Below are 21,648 nucleotides of genomic sequence, written 5' to 3'. Positions count from 1 at the left end.
GTTTCTAAGAAAGTGGACTGTGACTCTAAGGCACTAAAAGGTACAATGGGGTTGAAATGGGAAACATCCTGTTAACTATTACTGACCTGAAACCAGTTCCACATACACCAGCCATAACATTAAAACCCCTGTCTCTACACTCGCTGTCTATTCTCTCAGCTCCACAGATCACACAGTCATAGTTCTATACTCCAGCAGCACTGCTGTGTCTGATCCAGTCGCACCAGCACAACACACAGTAACACCACGTCAGTGTCACTGCAGCGCTGAGTATGATCCACCATCACATCACACCTGCTCTGTGGGGGTCCTGGGCGTTGCAGAACAGGGGGAAAAGGGGGCTAACAAAGTATGCAGAGCAACATACTGTAATTGTAGAACTACAAAGTGCTCCTGTGTGGTCGGTGGAGCTGAGAGAACAGACCGTGTAGAGTGTAGAGACAAGGATGTCCTTTTATTGTCACAGCTGAACCTCAGAAATGTTTAAGAATAGAAACTTAGTGAACAGTGTGCGTTATTCACGAGTTCTTCTTTCCAAACGTGGGCCGAGAATCACGACAGCGTAAAATCAGTGGGAGCGCTCGTCTTGTGGAAAAGAGTGTGAGGCTAAAACACCATAAAAAAGCAGCACACACTCCACAGGGGGTTCGTTTGAAGCTTGAAAAATCACCTTTATTTCTTTCTTCATAGTTCTCTGATCCATCGTTTCAAAAATAAAGTCAGAGTTCTGCTCAGAAACCACTGAGACTCGTCTGAATGTGCCAGAAAATATGCTGCCAGGGGTTCCATACCACAGATGTATACTCTTTTCTGCTTACCGCCAATGTAATGTGTTCAAACAAAATACAGACCTTTTTTTTGGGGAACACTTTATTTATGGATGCCTAGTGATTTTATAACACAGGCATAAGCATTTAATAACGTTTGCAGAATCCTGAAGATGATGTGCATCAAGATGTTTTATGAAGTCAACCACATTAAGTGGGTCTTTATTTTATTAAAATAAAGTGACTGTTTATTACTTTGTTATTACACCTCATTCATAAGTCATGGAACACAAACTAGTTAGACTGGAAAACAATGAGAGGAAAACATGCATGAAAACCAACACTGCCCAGTAAACAAGGAACGTCCCTGGACGTTCAAAATAGGTCTAAAAGTAGTCTGTCCGTCAAGGACATGTTTTAAACGTCAATGGACGTCCAAAATCCATCTTAATAAGTTAGTTAAGTGGTGACCAATCGATAACGTCAGTGGACGTCCAAAACACGTTTTATACAAGTAATTTATTTCGAGACCAATTAATAACGTCAATGGACGTCCAAAATACGTCTAATAGTCGTCTTTTCAATGTCTGTGTTTGGACGTCTTTTCAACTTTCATTTTCAACCTTAAGAGAACGTTGATTAGACGGCAGTCATTACGTTATTTCAACGTTGAATCAACGGCTAAATGTTTACTCTGTGGTTTGTGGTGTTATAAAAAGAACATACTGCTGTAACTTTATATTACGACCCAGAACTGTGTTCTTTTGTGGAGAAGGTGGCACCACAAGGATCACACCCTCCACACCAGCGTTCAAGAGAATGAGCCACACACAGCTCACCAGGGTCTCAAACAAGCAGCAGCAAGAATTCAGGCACATACTGTATATGTTCTCATTTTAGCAGTTTTAGCTCAGTTCTCTTCCTTCTCCACTCTTGTTTTTCTGATCTCTCTGTTCTCGTTGTGTCTGTTTTACACAGTTAAAGCCCACCTTTGTGCGATTACATTAAAGTGGATCACGTGTTGTGATCAGAGATACTCAACCGATGTGGTAAAATCATAACGATTCCTCTTACTACTCTGTAAGTCAGGCAAAATCAAACTGGATCATTTTATGCCACGTTATGCCCTCTGAATTAGACAGATTAGGCCATAACATCTGCCTGGGTGGTCTCTTTTCACAGTGTGTGTGTGTAGTTAGACTCCAGGGCAATAGGCACATGCCCTGAGCAGTCAACACCACGTCACTTTCTTCTTAAAACATCTTGATTAACATTGTCTCGAGGCTGTTCATACACTCTCAATGACTGCTTTATAAATAGGTTATTCAATGCTTACAAATGTGTAATAAATCTATGGAGGTAGTCTTCAAATGAAGTGTTACCATTTAGCTGAGAATTGTAAACAAGCATATTGTGGAAACCAATCAGAACACTGTAAATACAGAACACATGACTCTTAAACACACTGTAATACGATGCTTGATATGGCTTCAAGTAAAAGTACAGAGTAAATATGTGTACAGAAAGAAAGTTGTAGTGGTGGAAATAGAGTGAAGAAGAAGGAGGAGGAGGAGGAGGAGGTATACAGCTCAGGCGACTCGGGGATAAGGCTATCGAGAGACAGACGAAGGACTGGACAAGTTTTTCTGCCGACACTCTGAGGTCTCTGACGACTCGCCTGCATCATAATCCCAAACACAACGGTAACAGCAACAGAAAGAAAAGAAGAGAAAGAGAGAGAGACAGAAAAGTGTCGTCAGTAAACTATCCTCATCATCACAAAGACAGACCCCTCCCACAACACACTGACCAATGAGCATTCAGTAACTTGACCTGAATTGTAAAAGGAGGATTGACACCTTTCACATTCAAGTCTCAGGGATGATGCAGCCTCTCCTCCGCCACTTTATTAGAAACGCCTGTGATGTTGGAAGCAGGAGAATTGGTTTAAAAAATGGCAAGTGAGTAGAACAACAGTTATGTGTTTCTAATAAAGTGGCCTGTGTAGGGACATAACTGTCCAGAGTGAGCTGTTTACTAAAATGTGGACAGGAAGTGGACAGGGCTCCTGACTGAAATTACACTGAAATGTACCCTCTACTTTAAATAACTTCCACTGTGTGAGGGAGGTGGGGCTTTAAAGGACCCATATGGAAAAACAAAAACATTTTTGTATGGATTTTGACGTACTATGTAAACATTTCAGAATGTATTGATCAGCCGCAGTCCGTACAGACTGTATATGGAAGTGATGCTACACAAACAGCTGTTTTTTTATTTGAATTGTGGTTGTGACATCACAGTCATGGCTTACACTGTCATTCACAAGTTTGAGATCACTTACTATAATAATAATAATAATAATAATAATAATAATAATAATAATAAGAAGAAGAAGATCTATAACTTTTATAACAAATCTAGCCACAAACTGCAATTTGTGGGATCCAAGCACTTTTGAGAGTTTTCTCAAATCTCCGCCCACATTGGAATTGATTGACAGGCTGTAGACACACTGTGTCCACAAAGTTACTGAGTTATCAATAATTATTTAACTAAACACACTCCCGAATGCATAAAGATCAAAGAAGAGACTGGATGAAAATTAATAAGAAAAAATAACATGAATATAATGATAATTTATTTCAGCAGTACATAATAAAATTTAAAGTGAAATCATTTTTGCTAAAAGCTATTTAAAGCAACACTGTGTAGAATTATTATCTTAAAGTTTCAGCTTTAAAATCACTGTGATTCTTCACTGAGCTGTAACAGGCAGAACAGCACCTCTGAGGGGCTCAGCACGGCAGAAACTGCACTATGAAATTTTTATAGGAGGGTGGGAAACAACAATCCCTCTTTCTCCCCTCCCCCTTGATTTCAGGACATTGCTATAAAAGTAAATTACAATCTGGAACTCTAGGGGGAGCCCAGGAGTAAAAATACCAAATCTTACTAAGTGTTGCTTTAAAGATGTTTCATGGTGAATATTAAGAAGTAATTTAAAGATAAGTAATGCACTGTATTTATATATTGACAAAAATTGTAAAATTATATCAGTGAGATTTGTGAGATTGTGCAGAGTTAAGGAACTTTTTATGAGAAACGTTTTTAAACACGTATCTTCTTTAAACATTAATATACAAATGAAACTGATCCCAAACTTTTGAATGGCAGTGTATATATTACTCTATGTACATGTTTTCATTTGGTGCGTCCATTTGAGATTAATCTGGACGGTTTTGGACAATGCACAATATGGGTCAGCCAATCAGAAATGAGCTCATTTGCATATACGATTCTTAATGTCAGTGTAGCAAAAATGGCCTGTTCAGTCCTAAAGGATAAAAAGACGGTGGACTGTGAAGCGTATAAACCAAACAAAAATAATTCCGTTTAATGGGAGGAGAAAATGAAAAAGTAGGGGCCCTTTAAGTCGTGCTCTCGTCTAGACTTACCCCCCGCCTCACTGCTTCCTGCCTGAGCTTCAGAAATGACATAAGCCTCATTGCCATTGGGCTCTGGGCAGTTGTGATTGGCCCACTGGGCTGCGTTGCCATAGTGTGGGGCTGTGATTGGACTGGGCGTGTCTGGGCTGTCACAAAGACCCGCCTCCTTCTGCTCTCTCCTCTGAAAGTGCTGCTCCACCACCAGCTGCAGTTCTGCACTCAATAAAAACACACAAACACACACAGCGCCACACAGTGGACACCTCCTGTCAGCGCAGAGACAGAGTGACGTGGAGAGTGGACGAGGGAGTGGGAACAAACACAAGGCAGTGTGAAATGTCTGATGAAAATGGACATAAACAGGGCTTATGGCCAGGCCCCCTGAACCAGCAAGAAAAAATCTGGGTTGGGGCGTGAAGAAACAGCTCTTTCTCCTCCCTCAACATCCACAGATAAAACATGCTCTCAAGGAAGGCACCTAAACCCCAGCTACTCCCCACTGACCCAGTGTGTGTGTATGTGTGTGTGTGTGTGTTCACTGACACTGATGAGCTAAATGCAGTGTCAATTTCCCCAAATGGGGAATAAATAAACTTACTTACATTTACGGCATTTGGCAGATTCTCTTATGCAGAGCGACACTTGTATTACAGCTAGACCAACACAGTGTTGGGAGTCTTGCCCAAGGACTTATTGATGTAGCACAGGCTGGTTGCCCAGAGCTGGAATCGAACCCACTTGAAGCCAATGGTTTTACCACTGCCCCACACCAACCATTTCTTCATCTTCTTCTTAAACATGTTCCTTAGTGGTCTATCACTTCAAACTAATCAATAACCAACCATTTGCTGTCAGCAAAACCTTGTATCTCTGTATTAGACCGTATTCAGACAGTATATTAGACAGCAATTTCTTTTAACAGAGTGTAACCTTAAAGCATTCTGTCAAAACTTTACAACGTATAGAACAACAGAAAGAGAGCAATATCTGGCCCAAATGTGGCACATCTGCAGTTCTCTTATGGCCCAGATTTGGCCTGGAATGGTAGCATTGACTTAGCGTGTGTCTGGCTACTTCAACTCCTCCCTAAAAGTTAAGAACAATTTTCCACCTCCTGCTAAACCTCTTTGTTGAAAATACAGTGTTGTTTTTATGAGTGACTATATTCCTCCTATTTTTATTCAATAAAAAGTGATGATTTATGGAGGACTACTGTGTTATAGTCATGGGGCCTGAATGGCATCAGTGTTTCAACAAAGGCAGCATATTTCCTGGATACATTTCAGCACCAAGCCATAATCCAGTGTAACACGACACGGCTCTTATACGGACAGGCCTGAGAGCTTCCTCTCTCTGATTAGTCTTATAGTAGAAAGAGAGAGAGAGAGAGAGAGAGAGAGAGAGAAACAGAGAGACAGAGAGAAAACTCTGATATCAGCACATAACAAGAAAGTATTCAGAGAAAATAAGAAAACACGCTCTCACTGGGACTTATGTGAGACACATAAGCACTCAAAATTGATCTCATCATCACACTTTTGTTGCTGTTTTTTTGTGGTTGAAGATCTGTTATGGTGGTCACTCCACATACATTACTCAGCAAAATGCTGGTCAGTGTGACCATCTATTAGCCAACATTTCAGAATTAGGCTGTTAGTGTTCTTCTCCAAGTGTGTTGAGTTACAGTGATATTGTGACACCACACTCCACACAGACAGTCACCCACAGGAAACCCACGCAGACACAGGGAGAACACACCACACTCCTCACAGACAGTCACCCGGAGGAAACCCACGCAGACACAGGGAGAACACACCACACTCCTCACAGACAGTCACCAGGAGGAAACCCACACAGACAAAGGGAGAACACACCACACTCCTCACAGACAGTCACCCGGAGGAAACCCACGCAGACACAGGGAGAACACACCACACTCCTCACAGACAGTCACCCGGAGGAAACCCACGCAGACACAGGGAGAATACACCACACTCCTCACAGACAATCACCTGGAGGAAACCCACGCAGACACAGGGAGAACACACCACACTCCTCACAGACAGTCACCCGGAGGAAACCCACGCAGACACAGGGAGAACACACCACACTCCTCACAGACAATGACCTGAGGTGTGGAGCTGTGTGGCACCGACCAGAAAAGTTATTTATTAGATATTGGATACTAAGTTAATGTCAGATAGAATAAATTAGATTAAGGCGACTGTGTCAGGAACTTTGTTTTTAGAGCTCTACACTCTTGGCCTGAATGGTGCTGATAAATGATGAAGAGGCGAACTGACCCTCCTCACACTCACAACACTCCACACTCAGCAGCTTCGCTCCAGTACCATGCCAACACCACACTCAGCCGCTTATTTATTTAATTATTTATTCATTTATTTATTGCTGAAGTGCGTTCCTCACAGCCCTCCGCCCCAAACCTTTATAGTTCCTCTTACTCCTCTAAAAAACTGACGTTAATGCACACCATGGACATTTCTGACTGTGGGATCTCCTTAGCAACGTCTTTAATTAACTTAAGCAATCATCACTATTAGATGGCACCATGTCAGCACTCCGCTGTGTTAAGCAAATTTGCTATTAGGTTAGAAACAACAGCTTACAATTCCTGCTTTCCCGAGTAACTTAGCAATTAGCTTAGCAAAACATTTCTAATTTATTTCTAACAAAATACAGAACAATATTTATGAACTTTTTAAAGACAATAAAAGGGTTAATGTTTGTTTCCTGAATATTAAGCTAGGGAAAATTGAACCCTGGGAAATTAGGACACTAGGAATTTAGGACGGGCGGCACGGTGGTGCAGCAGGTAGTTGTCGCAGTCACACAGCTCCAGGGGCCTGGAGGTTTTGGGTTCGATTCCCGCTCCGGGTGACTGTCTGTGAGGAGTGTGGTGTGTTCTCCCTGTGTCCACGTGGGTTTCCTCCGGGTGACTGTCTGTGAGGAGTGTGGTGTGTTCTCCCTGTGTCCGCGTGGGTTTCCTCCCACAGTCAAAAAAAAACACACGTTGGTAGGTGGATTGGCGACTCGAAAGTGTCCGTAGGTGTGAGTGTGTGAGTGAATGTGTGTGTGTCTGTGTTGCCCTGTGAAGGACTGGCGTCCCCTCCTGGGTGTATTCCTGCCTTGCGCCCGATGATTCCAGGTAGGCTCTGGACCCACCGCGACCCTAAATTGGATAAGCGGTTACAGATAATGGATGGATGGATGGATGGAATTTAGGACCCTGGGAACACAGAACCCTATATTGGCAGCACAGTGGCTTAGTGGTTAGCACGTTCGCCTCCCAGCGCTGGGATCTTGGGTCCCATCTGGGTGGAGTTTCTATGTTCTCCCTGTGTCTGCTTGGGTTTCCTCCCACAGTCCAAAAAAATGGAGGGTAGGTGAATTGGCCTCTCTAATAAATGTCCTGGTGTGTGAGTGAATAAGTGTGTATGTGAATGAATGTCTGTTTGTGTGAGTAAATGTGTGAGTGCCCAGATATGGATTGGTGCTGTATCCTGGGTGAAATCCTAGTGCCCGATGCAGTCCTCCAGGTGGACGGTCGTTCCTGCTCGAAGAGTACGCTGTGCGCATTTGGCTGCTGTTTCTCGCCAGTGTGTGGATTGAGTGGCCTGAGTGTTCTGAGCAGGGTGGATTGTAAAGCGTCCTTGGGTAACTAGAAAGGTGCTATATAAGTGTAACGATAGACAGATAGACATAGGAACTTAACGCACTTGAGGATCTCAGGACACATAGTACACCCATAGGAACTAGAAAATATGGGACGCTAGAAAGGTAAGACCCTGGGAAAACAGGAAACTAGGAAATTAGGGCATTGGGAGCATAGGGCCCTGAAAATATAGGATCCTGGAAATGTAGAACCCTGAAAATTTTGGATGCTGGAAATTGATGACCATGGGAAATTTGGACACTGGGAAGTCAGGACCGTAGGAATGTAGAACATTTGGAAAATTAGGACCCTGGAAATACAGGACTCTGGCATTTTAGGATGTTGGAAACTTAGGACGCTAGGAAATTTGGATATTGGAATAGTAGCACCACAGAAACATTGGACACTGGGAACATATGACTCAGGAAATATTGGATATGTAAGACCTTGAAAAGTTAGAATGCTGGAAGTTTAGGACACTAGGACCCAGCAGCCATGTCTGAGTACTATCAAATTTGCCTCTCTAATTCCCAAACACTGTAACTTTCCAGTTAGCAAACTACTTACACAGACTTTTATCAAACACCACAGTTCTCCTCAACTTCCTGATCTCCTGGAAACGTTCCATGATTACTGAGCCATTTCCTCTTATGTGGCTGCTGAGATACCGTCACTAAGGCTAAAGGAAACACTGCTAGCGATAATAACCAGAAAGGCACTTTTTGGTCGATTGTGCATCCAAAATGATACTTCTTCACTAAAAACACTCCTCGGGCCTGATGCCTAGCCTCAGTGCAGTCTCTAGACCTGCTGACCATTACTGAGAGTTTTACCCCACTCAGCTGGATGCTCCATTTAAGGCGATGGGCCTCGCAATGATGCATCTGCACTCAGCGATCGATAACTCAGGCTAATGTGGATTAGCACCTCGTCTATTCCAGGAAATGGCTCTGTCATGAGTCTGCACTGGACCTTGCTCCATCCTCTGGTCTGTCCACCGCACTGCCTTAAAGGAATACCCCAGTGTTTCTCTATTTGTTTCTCAATAGAAAAGCAAGGCATCAAATGGGGTCCATCTACATATGGGTTTATATACCCCTCTAAGCTTGAGGGTTATAAACCCCCTCAGTATTTGGTCTATGTAGCAGGGGAACTGTCCTCTAAAATGAAGATTGAGCGGTGGGCAGCCATCCCCAGTGCCCAGGGAGCGTTTGGGGCTTCAGTACCTTGCTCAAGGGCACTTCAGCCATGGACGTTCCTGTTGGTCCTGGGGATCGAACTGGCAACCTTCCGGTACCAAGCCCAGTCTCTAAGGCTGCCCCCTTGGCCAAATGTCATTAAAAGAGAATTTAATGTAGCTTTAGGAAACACAACTGGAATTTTAAACAATGTTGTACCTTTAAAGGTACATTTACACTGTTTGTAACTTTAGTGACAGTACCGTACCTTTTTTTTCCCTGAGATTGCGGGGATAAATAGGCATTAACATTAATATTTAAAATGTTATAATGTTTTTTAAAGATCTATGTTTGTACATGAAGTGTCTTAATAAGAAGAATCTCCTTAATTTCCTCATCACTAACAGCATCTGAATGATCAGAATCACTTGAGTTTAGAACAGTGTGATACAGTGATCCGTCCAGAACGGAGGACACAGTGTGAACACTTTATACGGAAAGAAAAAAAACATGAAACAGATGAGAGCACCAAAATAAAGACAACAAAGGAAGAGAAGCATATGGTGTGTTTGGGCCATGGCCTTGGCTCTGTGGGGGCAGATGGTGTGGCGTAGTGCGGGCGTGTATTCAGTACTACACTCAGAACATTACGTAAGCACTAATTTATAGCGGCTGCAGGCTCAGATACTGACACTAAGATGAACCATTAATATTCTTCATTCAAGTCCATTATGTTTTAATTAAAATGCATTTAAATCTGCATTATTTAAGATCGGCAAGTTTGGAGATCTGGAGACCTCTCTGGTGAAAATATGTAATTGCATAAAACATGTGGAAGACCACTGCGTTACGTTGAAGCAGTATACAAAGAGAAATGGAACTCAGAACTCAGTGGTGAAAAGGTCTACTACCTCACGGAGGCAGATCTCTTTGTAACAAACCAAATAATGTAAAACTCAAAAAAAAAAAAAGCACCTTACTCACTCTGTGCCTCAGCAGCTCACTCCAATCATATCTCTACATTCTGCACTTTACAGATAAGCGCTGTGAGCCACTCAGGTTACCAGCCCTTGGAGCTGTAACTTCTTTTCAAATTAGATTTGAGTCACTTTCGTATATGGTCTTGGATTAGATGAAAGTTTCAGATCTCATGCGTCATTCTGCCTATACGCATGCACTTAATGCTGTGGTCCTGAGCCAGCAAATGCACCACAGAAAAACAACTATGGAGGAGAGGCAGAAGCTCAGGCTGTGTCTCAAATAGTACATACGCCTTGCACTGTACGAGATTACAAAACTAAAACTACTACCTTCAATCAACATAATGCCATATGTGAGTTCAGAAACCATTATTTTATGACATACATTGTGCACTACATACGGTGGAGGGAGATGTTTGAGACTGAGCTGATCTCTGGGTGTTGCAGTAAAAGCTGAATGTATTTTTAACCCTCTCTTCATAATAATGTTGATCACTGAGCAAAATGTGATCAAACGTGAGCTACTAACACATCTGTACTTTCAGTTTTAATACAAGGAGTCAAGGCCTTGTTTTGATTTGTGTGTAAATATGAGGGAAATCTCACCTTCAACTGAAGGAAATCTGAGGAAAGCCATGTGTGCCACAGTTACTGGCACTGCTCAATGAAACAAGTGCATTCCCATTTCCCTTTGCTTTTTCCTTTACATTATTTGAAAAACTGAAGTGAGGTGAAGACAAAACCTGATTTGATTTTATTTAAAATCTCTCATCTATCAAATGCAGTATATCTCTCAAGTATTAAATGCAGGGGTCTTATTAATTATGACACAGACACGAGGGTTTTGTATTTTGTGTCATATGCTTGTGCCAGCCCTGGTCAAATGTGGAAAGTGTAAACTAACAGAGATCACACGTAAATATAGCACTGTTCTTTTAAACGGTTAGTAACACCCCCACAGAGCAGGTGTGATGTGGTGGTGGATCGTTCTCAGCGCTGCAGTGATACTGACAGTGTGTTAGTGTGTGTGGAACTACACAGTGCTCCAGTACAGTCAGTAGGGCTCAGGGAATGGATGATGAGTGTAGAAACTAGGAGGATATTTTAATATTTTGGCTGGTAGGCGTAGAGGTTATAGAGCACATCTGGAAGCCTCTGCACTACAGGTTGTAGTTGTTTTCCTGCTCCGACACATCTGATTCTCCTCAGGAAAGTGTTGGGTAATGAGCTGCTGAACGGAAACACGTGTTTAAGCTCAGAACACACTCTTCTAGGTCTGCACTGATTCATTCATGTTTACAGGACACACACTATTGGGTTGGTATTGATGCAGATGACGCAAATGTCAGAGCAGTGGAAGGATCTGTACAGACGTCTCTATATATAGACAACAGAGAGGAGGCTGCGTCAGAGACCCATATCCGTCAGAGCGTGTTATACAGTAAATATAGCAGAAATTAGACACTAACTAATTAAACTGCTAATTACTATGGGATAATTGGGTGAGAGACGGGTGGACTGTGCTGTAAATAGCCCAGGTGGGCTGGGCCTGTCTTTACACGACAACACAGAAACAGGGGAATAAATTACACGCCGTGGTGTGATCGTAATCGATTCACTGAGTAGCTGTAATTGAGTTGAGTACTGTACGCTGTGTGGATGGAGGGGGAAGATGACAGTGAGAGACATGGCGTGAGGTGAAGGTAGGTCACTAAGGTGAGCAATATATGATACAATCTGAGTGATAATAATAATAACAATGGGTCATGGCTTACTTCTGTGCTCCACTAAAATGTACATTATATACACATTCTTAATAAAACCTTTCGTAAAGAGTACAATACATTCATTCATTGTCTGTAAGTGCTTTTCCAGTTCAGGGTTATGCTGGGTCTGAGACCTACCCGGAATCACTGGGTGCAAGGCAGGAACACACCCCATAGGGGGCACCAGTCCTTCACAGGGCAACACACACTCAAACATTTACTCACACACTCACAACTATGGACACATTTGAGTTGCCAATCTAGATCTTGCCTGAGCTTGTGCAGCCCGGGCCCTACACTCACTGAGGTTTCTCTGGATTCATTAAAACGTTCACAGTATTAAAAATGACAGACGCCAAAGACTACAACTCCTTGCAATTTTATGCTGGGAAACAATTTTTAAGTATTTGCTACTTCTCTCACAAACTCACTCTGCTGCAAAGATTGAGCCATTTATGGATTTTCCTTTTACACTTTTTATAGAGCTATGCCTTCCTCATCGCAGGGGTTAGGGGCACCGTGCACTCGCAAACTTTAAAATCCATGTAAAACACAAACTTTACACTAAATATTTTATGAATTTATGCGTTACTAAAGTGTTTAAAATATCTCATCGTGTTTAGATACAATGTGACTTTCACCTACTTTTATTAACTTAAAATTTACAGTTTAAAACATGTTTGAATGCTTGTATTTTGGCTAAAGGGCCAAGGTTGTGATCATCTAATTGTTCACTAAACATCAGAAGGTTTGTGTAATGATTGGTGCAGTTGCACACTGTAAGATTGGAAATATAGGTTTAATTTTAGGAAGAAGTTAAAGTAGTAGTTTGACTATCTAGAGTAGACCATCAGAACTAATCAATATCATCCGCAGTGACATTAAACCCATACTCCTATAAAAGTACTGGGACTTGGGTGAAGTAATTACTGCAGTAAAAATAGTTAAGTACCTTCTCAGAAGTAATAAAAATAGCTGTTTAAAAACAACAAATGGGAAATTAGAAGTGTTTCAAAATGATGTTCGTTGAGAAAATCTAGCTGTAGCTTGGGCTGCGCAAAGCTGTTTAATGTGGAAATGAGTATTCAATGAGAAGCTGGAGAATAACGCAGTTAGGGTTAGGGTTAGGGTAAATAATTTAAATCTACGCACAGTAACCACACACCACTCTACACACAGTAACTACACACCACTCTACACACAGTAACTACACACCACTCTACACACAGTAACTACACACCACTCTACACACAGTAACTACACACCACTCTATACACAGTAACTACACACTACTCTACACACAGTAACTACGCACCACTCTACACACAGTAACTACGCACCACTCTACACACAGTAACTACGCACCACTCTACACACAGTAACTACACACTACTCTACACACAGTAACTACGCACCACTCTACACACAGTAACTACGCACCACTCTACACACAGTAACTACGCACTACTCTACACACAGTAACTACACACCACTCTACACACAGTAACTACACACTACTCTACACACAATAACTACGCCCTTCTCTACACACAGTAACTACACACCACTCTACACACAGTAACATACCACTCTACACACAGTAACACACCACTCTACACACAGTAACTACACACTACTCTACACACAATAACTACACACTACTCTACACACAGTAACTACACACCACTCTACACACAGTAACTACACACTACTCTACACACAGTAACTACACACCACTCTACACACAGTAACACACCACTCTACACACAGTAACACACCACTCTACACACAGTAACTACACACTACTCTACACACAATAACTACACACTACTCTACACACAGTAACTACACACCACTCTACACACAGTAACTACACACCACTCTACACACAATAACTACACACCACTCTACACACAGTAACTACGCACCACTCTACACACAGTAACATACCACTCTACACACAGTAAGTACACACCACTCTACACACAGTAACACACCACTCTACACACAGTAACACACCACTCTACACACAGTAACTAAACACCACTCTACACACAGTAACTAAACACCACTCTACACACAGAAACTACACACCACTCTAGACACAGTAACTACACACCACTCTACACACAGTAACAATCCACTCTACACACAGTAACTACGTACTACTCTACACACAGTAACTACGCACCACTCTACACACAGTATTTACACACCACTCTACACACAGTAACTATGCACCACTCTACACACAGTAACTATGCACCACTCTACACACAGTAACTACGCACCACTCTACACACAGTAACTACGCACCACTCTACACACAGTAACTACACACCACTCTACACACAGTAACTACACACCACTCTACACACAGTAACTACACACAGTAACTACACACCACTCTACACACAGTAACTACACACCACTCTACACACAGTAACTACACACTACTCTACACACAGTAACAGTTAGTTTAGAAAATCTAGCTGTAGCTTGGGCTGCGCAAAGCTGTTTAATGTGGAAATGAGTATTCAATGAGAAGCTGGAGAATAACGCAGTTAGGGTTAGGGTAAATCATTTAAATCTACACACAGTAACTAAACACCACTCTACACACAGTAACTACACACCACTCTACACACAGCAACACACCACTTTACACACAGTAACTACACACCACTCTACACACAGTAACTACACACCACTCTACACAGAGTAACTACACACAGTAACTAAACACCACTCTACACACAGTAACTACACACCACTCTACACAGAGTAACTACACAACACTCTACACACAGTAACTACACACCACTCTACACAGAGTAACTACACACCACTTTACACACAGTAACTACACACCACTCTACACAGAGTAACTACACACCACTCTACACACAGTAACTACACACTACTCTACACACAGTAACTACACACTACTCTACACACATTAACTACACACCACTCTACACACAGTAACTACACAGCACTCTACACACAGTAACACTCCACTCTACACACAGTAACTATGCACCACTCTACACACAGTAACTACACACTACTCTACACACAGTAACTACGCACCACTCTACACACAGTAACTACGCACTACTCTACTCACAGTAACTACGCACCACTCTACACACACTAACTACGCACCACTCTACACACAGTAACTACGCACCACTCTACACACAGTAACTACGCACCACTCTACACACAGTAACACACCACTCTACACACAGTAACTACACACCACTCTACACACAGTAACTACACACCACTCTACACACAGTAACTACACACCACTCTACACACAGTAACTACGCACCACTCTACACACAGTAACTAAACACCACTCTACACACAGTAACTAAACACCACTCTACACACAGTAACTAAACACCACTCTACACACAGTAACATACCACTCTACACACAGTAACTAAACACCACTCTACACACAGTAACACACCATAGAGACAAGCGTTTGGAATTGGAAAAGAAAATGGAATTGAGGATTTCACTAATGTTCTAATGTAGAGTCATTAGACAATATTCAGGTAAAATGCTATTGACATTTTCACGTGTGCTTATGGAAATGTAATTACTGTATTTGCGACCTGCTGGTGATTAACACTAATAAAATGAAAACCACAACCCAGTTTGTGAGGAGGGTGTTCTGGGGTCCAGATTGTGTAGCTGGTATGGAATAAGTTTGTGTGTCTGTGTGTACCTCTCATGGTGGGTGGTGTGTAGACACTGGTCTTCCTCTGGGCCGGAGACAGTTGGGCAGACTGGGCCTGGCGTGGTCAGTGGAAAAGAACAAAACATGAGACGGAGGCCGCATCACCTTTCACTCCCACTCTATTTCCAGCCCAGTAATCAATGAAGAGAGCACAAGAGCTCACAGAGCACACAGCAGACACACAGCCTCAGATATGTACATCACTCTTTAAAATGATGGTGTTGTTTGTAATAAACAACTTGCTGATGCATGTGATAAAGCCATGGTTTCATTATAAAGCAAACATCACTTAACACAGACATAGAATCTCTTCTTTTCCACAAGTGAACACAGTTCTGCATTCTTAATAAAACATCTGTGACCTGCTTTGGCCAAAATACCACATGGATCAAACCCCACAGCAGCATTCTCCCCCGTCTAAACAGCCGTGGATTTTAGCACCTGTTCCGACCTGAGCATGCAGCAGTGAGGAGCGAGGAGCAGAAGCTCTGGTTTTTAGCCGTTTTCATGCAATTCTCTTTCTTCTCCGTTCTCTTATTCTCAGTTTTACTCAGTGCTTTTATTACTCCACGCTCTTTGTGTCTGTTTTGCTGCATTTAACCATGTGTTTGCGCTCTCACATAAACACAGGCCCAGCTAAATATGACCAGAACAGTCACAAAACTGAGTGTGTGTGTGTGTGTGTGTGTGTGTGTGTGTACTGAGTGCAGGTGAGAAGGTGGAGGATCAAAGCCTGGGGTTTAAAGGTTTAGTGGAGGGTCTGATCTGGTTCCTCTGTAGATGAAATGTGTTGTGAGTGGCCTCTAACGCTCTCAGAGTCAGACACCTCTCACTCCACACGTCACTAACAGTCTATCACAGTATCATCAGTGACATCAACAGAGTGAAAGGTTGGCCACGATCAGGACGACAGCTCAGACCTGATGTGTTTACAACTCCACTCTGAACAGAACTCATAATGTAGACACTTACTCTCAAAATCGCATTAAAAATGTAGAGAGATTTGTCGACCAACATGAGCAAAGCCTTACTGACCCAGGGTATAAACACTGGAGCGACTGAAGTTTGACAATGTTGTCAGTTATCAGTTATACTCAGTTATAGTCTGTAACACGTTTAGGATCAGACAGCGATGATGACACACTGTTGAGCAGCTGGTGTCTTGTGTTTAAAATTCTACACGTAAAACTGGAGCGATCAGTATCCTCAGTTCCCAAACACTTAAACAGAGTCATTAAACCACAGATTCCTGGTTTCCATGCATTTTACCAAATGTCCCAACTTTTCAAGATTTTTTAAACTTCATTTATTCATTCCTTTATTTATTTATTTATAAAAAAAAGTATAGTGTGTAGAACTTATTTAAAAAGCCAGCATTCTTGCACATGATCTAGTGATTTCATTCAGGGCAGATCGTGTAGTGTGGGGACTTGGAGGACTAACAACAATCAAGCTCTGACAAATCTGTGAAAAATGTCTTCATGTGTGGGGTGTCTAGAGTCATCACTAGTTTCCTTCACCTTCTTCGACACAAACACTGAAGCATTAACATTAGCATTAGATACGTCTGACCATTACATCTACTGAAGACATTCAGACACCGACCCCTCCAGGCGTTGTACCTACCTCTCCCTGAGAGCTGGATGGCTGCTTCTCCTCAGCTGAGAGAGAGAGAGAGAGAGAGAGAGAGAGAGAGAGAATTAGTAGTTGTAAACAATGTAAAGATTACCATCTACAGTCATTTAGGAACAACGGGGGCAGGTAGCAGATGTTAGATGATCCCAAAGCCATTGGATGGAGCTCTATCGCTTTATCGCTCCACTGTTCCATGGCCCAGAGATGCTACTGTTTAGCATGGCGTCCCATTTTGTTTTATACTTTCCTATGGTGATTTTACAAACTATGCATTCATTCATGCATCAATTCATTTGCTTATTCATTCATTTGCTCATTCATTCATTAACCCATCCATCCATCCATTAATTCATTTGTTCATTCATTCAGTCTGTATCTTAAGGACATATATGGGAAATGGGTTCAGTAATAAATCAGAAAGGTTTCCCATAAAGACCACTGTCCTGATGCAGTAGAGTGGACAGTGTCCTCAGGCATCAACTGACCTCTCTCTCTCTCTCTCTCTGATTTTAGAGATGGAGCTGTTGTTTGCTCTGGTTGGAGGAAGCAGGAGGAATTATAAAGAAGTGACTTAGTAAAGAATATTTCAAAAGTGGAGAGGCATTTTTCCTAATAATTTAAGAATGGGCTCCCACTGTGTATGTGCTCATCCAGCCAGGAAAAGATGCACGGCAGCATGGTGTTATGTGTTGATGACAAATAGCAAATGTGAGTGGCATCATTCATATCAAAAGAAGATTTTAAATCCATGTTCTGATGGTATCAGCATTTTTCCAGTTCAGCGACCAGACCTGACATCTATCATACAGCACACTACGCTGTAGAAACCCTTATTTTATGACATACACTATGCATTACATAGTGTAGAGGGAGACATTTGAGGTTCAGCCTCAGTTTCACTGTGGCATGGATACATCAGCAATCATTTCAATTCTTTAGACAAGGACAGTTTATTTAAAAAAAAACATGAAATAATTTAGGCAGACAGTCCTCCAAGAATCTGTTTTACTCTCAGAGCACAGGGAGAGTGGAATCAAATTATTTAACCTCGAAAACAAACATGATAAACAAAACATGAGTGAAATAACACAATTACTGAAGCTTGTATATGATCTGTGTATGAATAACTCACACGAATTCACAGAGAAATGAATTGGAGTCTAACAGTTTTCCCTTACATCCCATGAAGAAAATGCTAATATGGCTAACAGAGTGTAATGGCCTTTTTTTTCCAAACAAAACTGAATGGGATCCTTCAATCTTAAAGAGTCATGAGCTTCTGTGTTTTTAATGCTGTGAGACCCTCTCCAGCGCCAGACACCAGGTGAGCATCAGGTACCAATTTAGTGAGTATACCAATGAGGTAAAATGTGTTGAACACAAATAAATTAAAAGTGTGTTACACTTTTAAGTACCACATTTTTCAGTGGCAAGAAGATAGCATTCTTGTGTGTCACACACTATTGAGCAAGCACATGATTATCAAATGAACATACTATTTGTGAGCACCTGGGAGGTAAGCCCAACCTGGATGAAGTGGGAGGCCTTGCCCTTAAGCGAGGGGATGCCTCCCAGAGACAACCATCAGCTCTCTAGTGGTGGGACATGAAGCAGGTTTGTTGAAGGAGTCCCCTCGCTTAAGGGCAAGGCTGCTCTCTTCTTTCAGGTTAGTGTCTTCATACATGATGCCAACTGCATTTTGAAACGAGTGCTGCACAGGACCCTGGCGTTCAGACTGCAGCTGAATTAAATCAGACTGCAGCTGATGGATGAGAATATCTAATAAACAGAGTTTATAGAGGAGGTCATACACAGCATTGTGTTCATACTCACTGTCCACTACAGACCACTATTGTCTGAAACAGAGCTGTGTCTGCAGGCAATGCTCCCTGACGTCACACGCAGCCAACGCCAGGAAAAACCTCCCACCACACACGTACATACATACACACACACACACACACACACACACACACACACACACACACAAGCTATAGGCCCTCACTTTACAGATTCATTACAGACGTTCATCTAAAACACTCAACTCTCCAACTTCTTCTTCCAACTTTTCATTACCAACTTTTCACCACTTCATTCCCTCCTTCATTCGCTCTCTCACTCACTCATACATCTATCCCTATCATTAATTCATTCATTCATTCCTCCACTTATTCATTTCCTCACTCAAGCTTCCGGTCATTCTTTCATTCAACTAGTCGTCTTTTCATTTATTTGTTCATTCACTCACTCATTCCCTACATTGTTCAGCAGTTCACTCTCACATCTGTTCAGCCATTCATTCACTTTCTAACTCATATCCCTCATGGGCTAGCTTGATCAACCTCTCACTCTCATACAGTCAGTCATCCATTTATGCCTCTCCATTCACTCGCTCATTCACTTATTAATTTAATCAAATGTCTATTAACTTATATTCTTCAAATTATTCAATCACTCACTAACTCCATGCACACACTTCCTCACTCTGTCTGTCTCTCTCTCTCTCTCTCTCTCTCTCTCTCTCTCTCTCTCTCTCTCTCTCTCTCAGTCCGGGTCTCTCTCTGAGTCGAGTTCTTGCTGCAGTAATAAACAGAAGAAGAAACATGGAGCAAAACCTGAGTGCCTCCAGCTCACAGGAGGAAAGCATTACTCACGCAGTGGGGGGCATCAGGGCTAACACTGAGCCCTTTAAAGCCCCCCAAAAGGGGGAGTGTGTAGTGGGCTGTTCATTGGAGGGTTATAATGAACACTCCAAAGTCCCCAAAAGGGCCAAATCCAGGCCTTTCTGAGGAGTGTAGTTCAACTTAAGCAGCAGACAGGTTTCTGTAGTGGAGATCACTGCATGGGCTCCCAAAATCACTGTCTATGAACACATTCTGTAGAGGCATCCATGAAGTCACATTAAAATCATCAATGCAAAGAAGAAAATCATAAAAAACTGGAACCAGGAATGCTGCTGCCTTCCCCAGGCCTGAGCACGTTTAAAATGGACTGCGGTGAAGTGGCTAAAGAGGAAAATGGAGATCTGGCTTCTTATAAAGAGCACAGTTCAAAAGCTAGTGTCCATGAGGGGACATTAGTTCACAAGCCATGGGTGACATGCACATCTGCGAAGGCACCATTAATGCTGAATGATATATACAGGATTTAGAGTAGCATACTGCCAAAACTTGTTTTTCTTTCAGTTAAGGATTTGTTTATTTCAGCAAGACAAGGCCAGTCCACATTCGACGTGGATGTAAACAGCATGGTTCCTTAGTGAAAGATTCCGGGGGCTAAACTATTCCAGACTTGTCTCCCACTGAATACAACTTGTGAATTGTGAATCGAAAACACTAAAACATAGACACTGAGCTGTTGAGCAGTTCACTTTCAAAACTACAGCGACTGGTCTCCTCAGTTCCCAAACACTTACAGGGAGTTGTTGAGGTGATGAACACAATGGTAAAAACTGCCCCTGGAATGTTTAGCTGGTATTAAATTAAAAATAGGTAAATATTATTCAAAACAAAATAAACTTTCACAACTTCAACATAGGGCTTAAATGATCATTACTTTTTGTTGTTGTGTCCCGATCCTTTCGGAAATGCTGTGGTATGTGAGAAGTACCAGGTACTGTAATGTAGTGAGTGTTAAAACTATGTAAGTTGTCAGTACTCCAAACAATATGGTGAGCACCAAATACAGTTAGGTAGCAGATATTATGAAGTGAGCTACAAATACTGTATGAGGAAGACCAGATACTATCACGTCAGCACAAGATGTGTGTGAGGGGAACTACAGGCACTATTAAGTGAGCACCAGACTAATGTTTAGTGCCTGTTATGTACTTGCCAGCTTCATCAGTTTTAGTTTTGAAGCAATGCCTTGTTCTTGTAGAGGTTCTGCACCGTGTCTTTTCACTTTCCAGTAAATCCATTAAATCCAGCAGTGGCGAGGAAGCACGTCTGCCATCGATTCATTTGGAAAAAGTGAAGAAAGAGAGCTAATGTTCTTCAGATATTTATCACATCTCACTAAGTGCATATTTAGGAGTTTAATACAGAACACATGCCGTTCAGACTGCTCCAGTATTAGAGAATATTACATTATTGTGTTATGAACGTTTCAGCCAAAACCTGCCAGATCCAGGCCTTTCCAAGGACTTTATTCCAACCTGCATCTCCTCCAAAGCTCTGAGCATGAGCAGCCATCATGTGACGCAAGGTTATGGACATCCAGAAAGGTCCATTTATAAATCACCAGAGGCACACTTAAGCCATCGCTCAGAAATGCCACACACACAAAGAAAGGCCTGTGAAGTGAATGCTGCTCTGTGTGTGTACGCTCTCCCACTCACGGCTCTGTGATGGGATGCCAAACGCAGCCAAAAGCCCAGGGAACACACTCCCAAGGAATCACAGCCACAACAAACAGCCAGCAATCAGTCCACTCCAATCTGCT

At 42.2% G+C, this 21,648-nt stretch overlaps 1 protein-coding gene across 1 annotated transcript in view; it reads right to left on the bottom strand.

Moving 5' to 3' along the window:
* Positions 1-439: 439 nt before the first annotated feature.
* Positions 440-21,648, bottom strand: part of ppp1r1c (protein phosphatase 1, regulatory (inhibitor) subunit 1C) — a 36,170-nt gene continuing 14,961 nt past the window's right edge. The window contains exons 3-6 of the mRNA XM_066641029.1: positions 17,197-17,231; positions 15,559-15,625; positions 4,226-4,429; positions 440-2,445 (exon numbers count right to left, since the gene is read on the bottom strand). Of these exons, the coding sequence (XP_066497126.1) occupies positions 2,378-2,445; positions 4,226-4,429; positions 15,559-15,625; positions 17,197-17,231 (374 nt within the window). The 3' untranslated portion in view covers positions 440-2,377. The remainder of the gene's footprint in view (positions 2,446-4,225; positions 4,430-15,558; positions 15,626-17,196; positions 17,232-21,648) is intronic.

Source organism: Hoplias malabaricus, chromosome 12 (assembly GCF_029633855.1).
Source record: "Hoplias malabaricus isolate fHopMal1 chromosome 12, fHopMal1.hap1, whole genome shotgun sequence".
In the NCBI taxonomy this organism is placed as follows: domain Eukaryota; kingdom Metazoa; phylum Chordata; class Actinopteri; order Characiformes; family Erythrinidae; genus Hoplias; species Hoplias malabaricus.
Note: the sequence above shows the minus strand (reverse complement) of the source record. Positions and strands in the feature narration are given on the sequence as shown.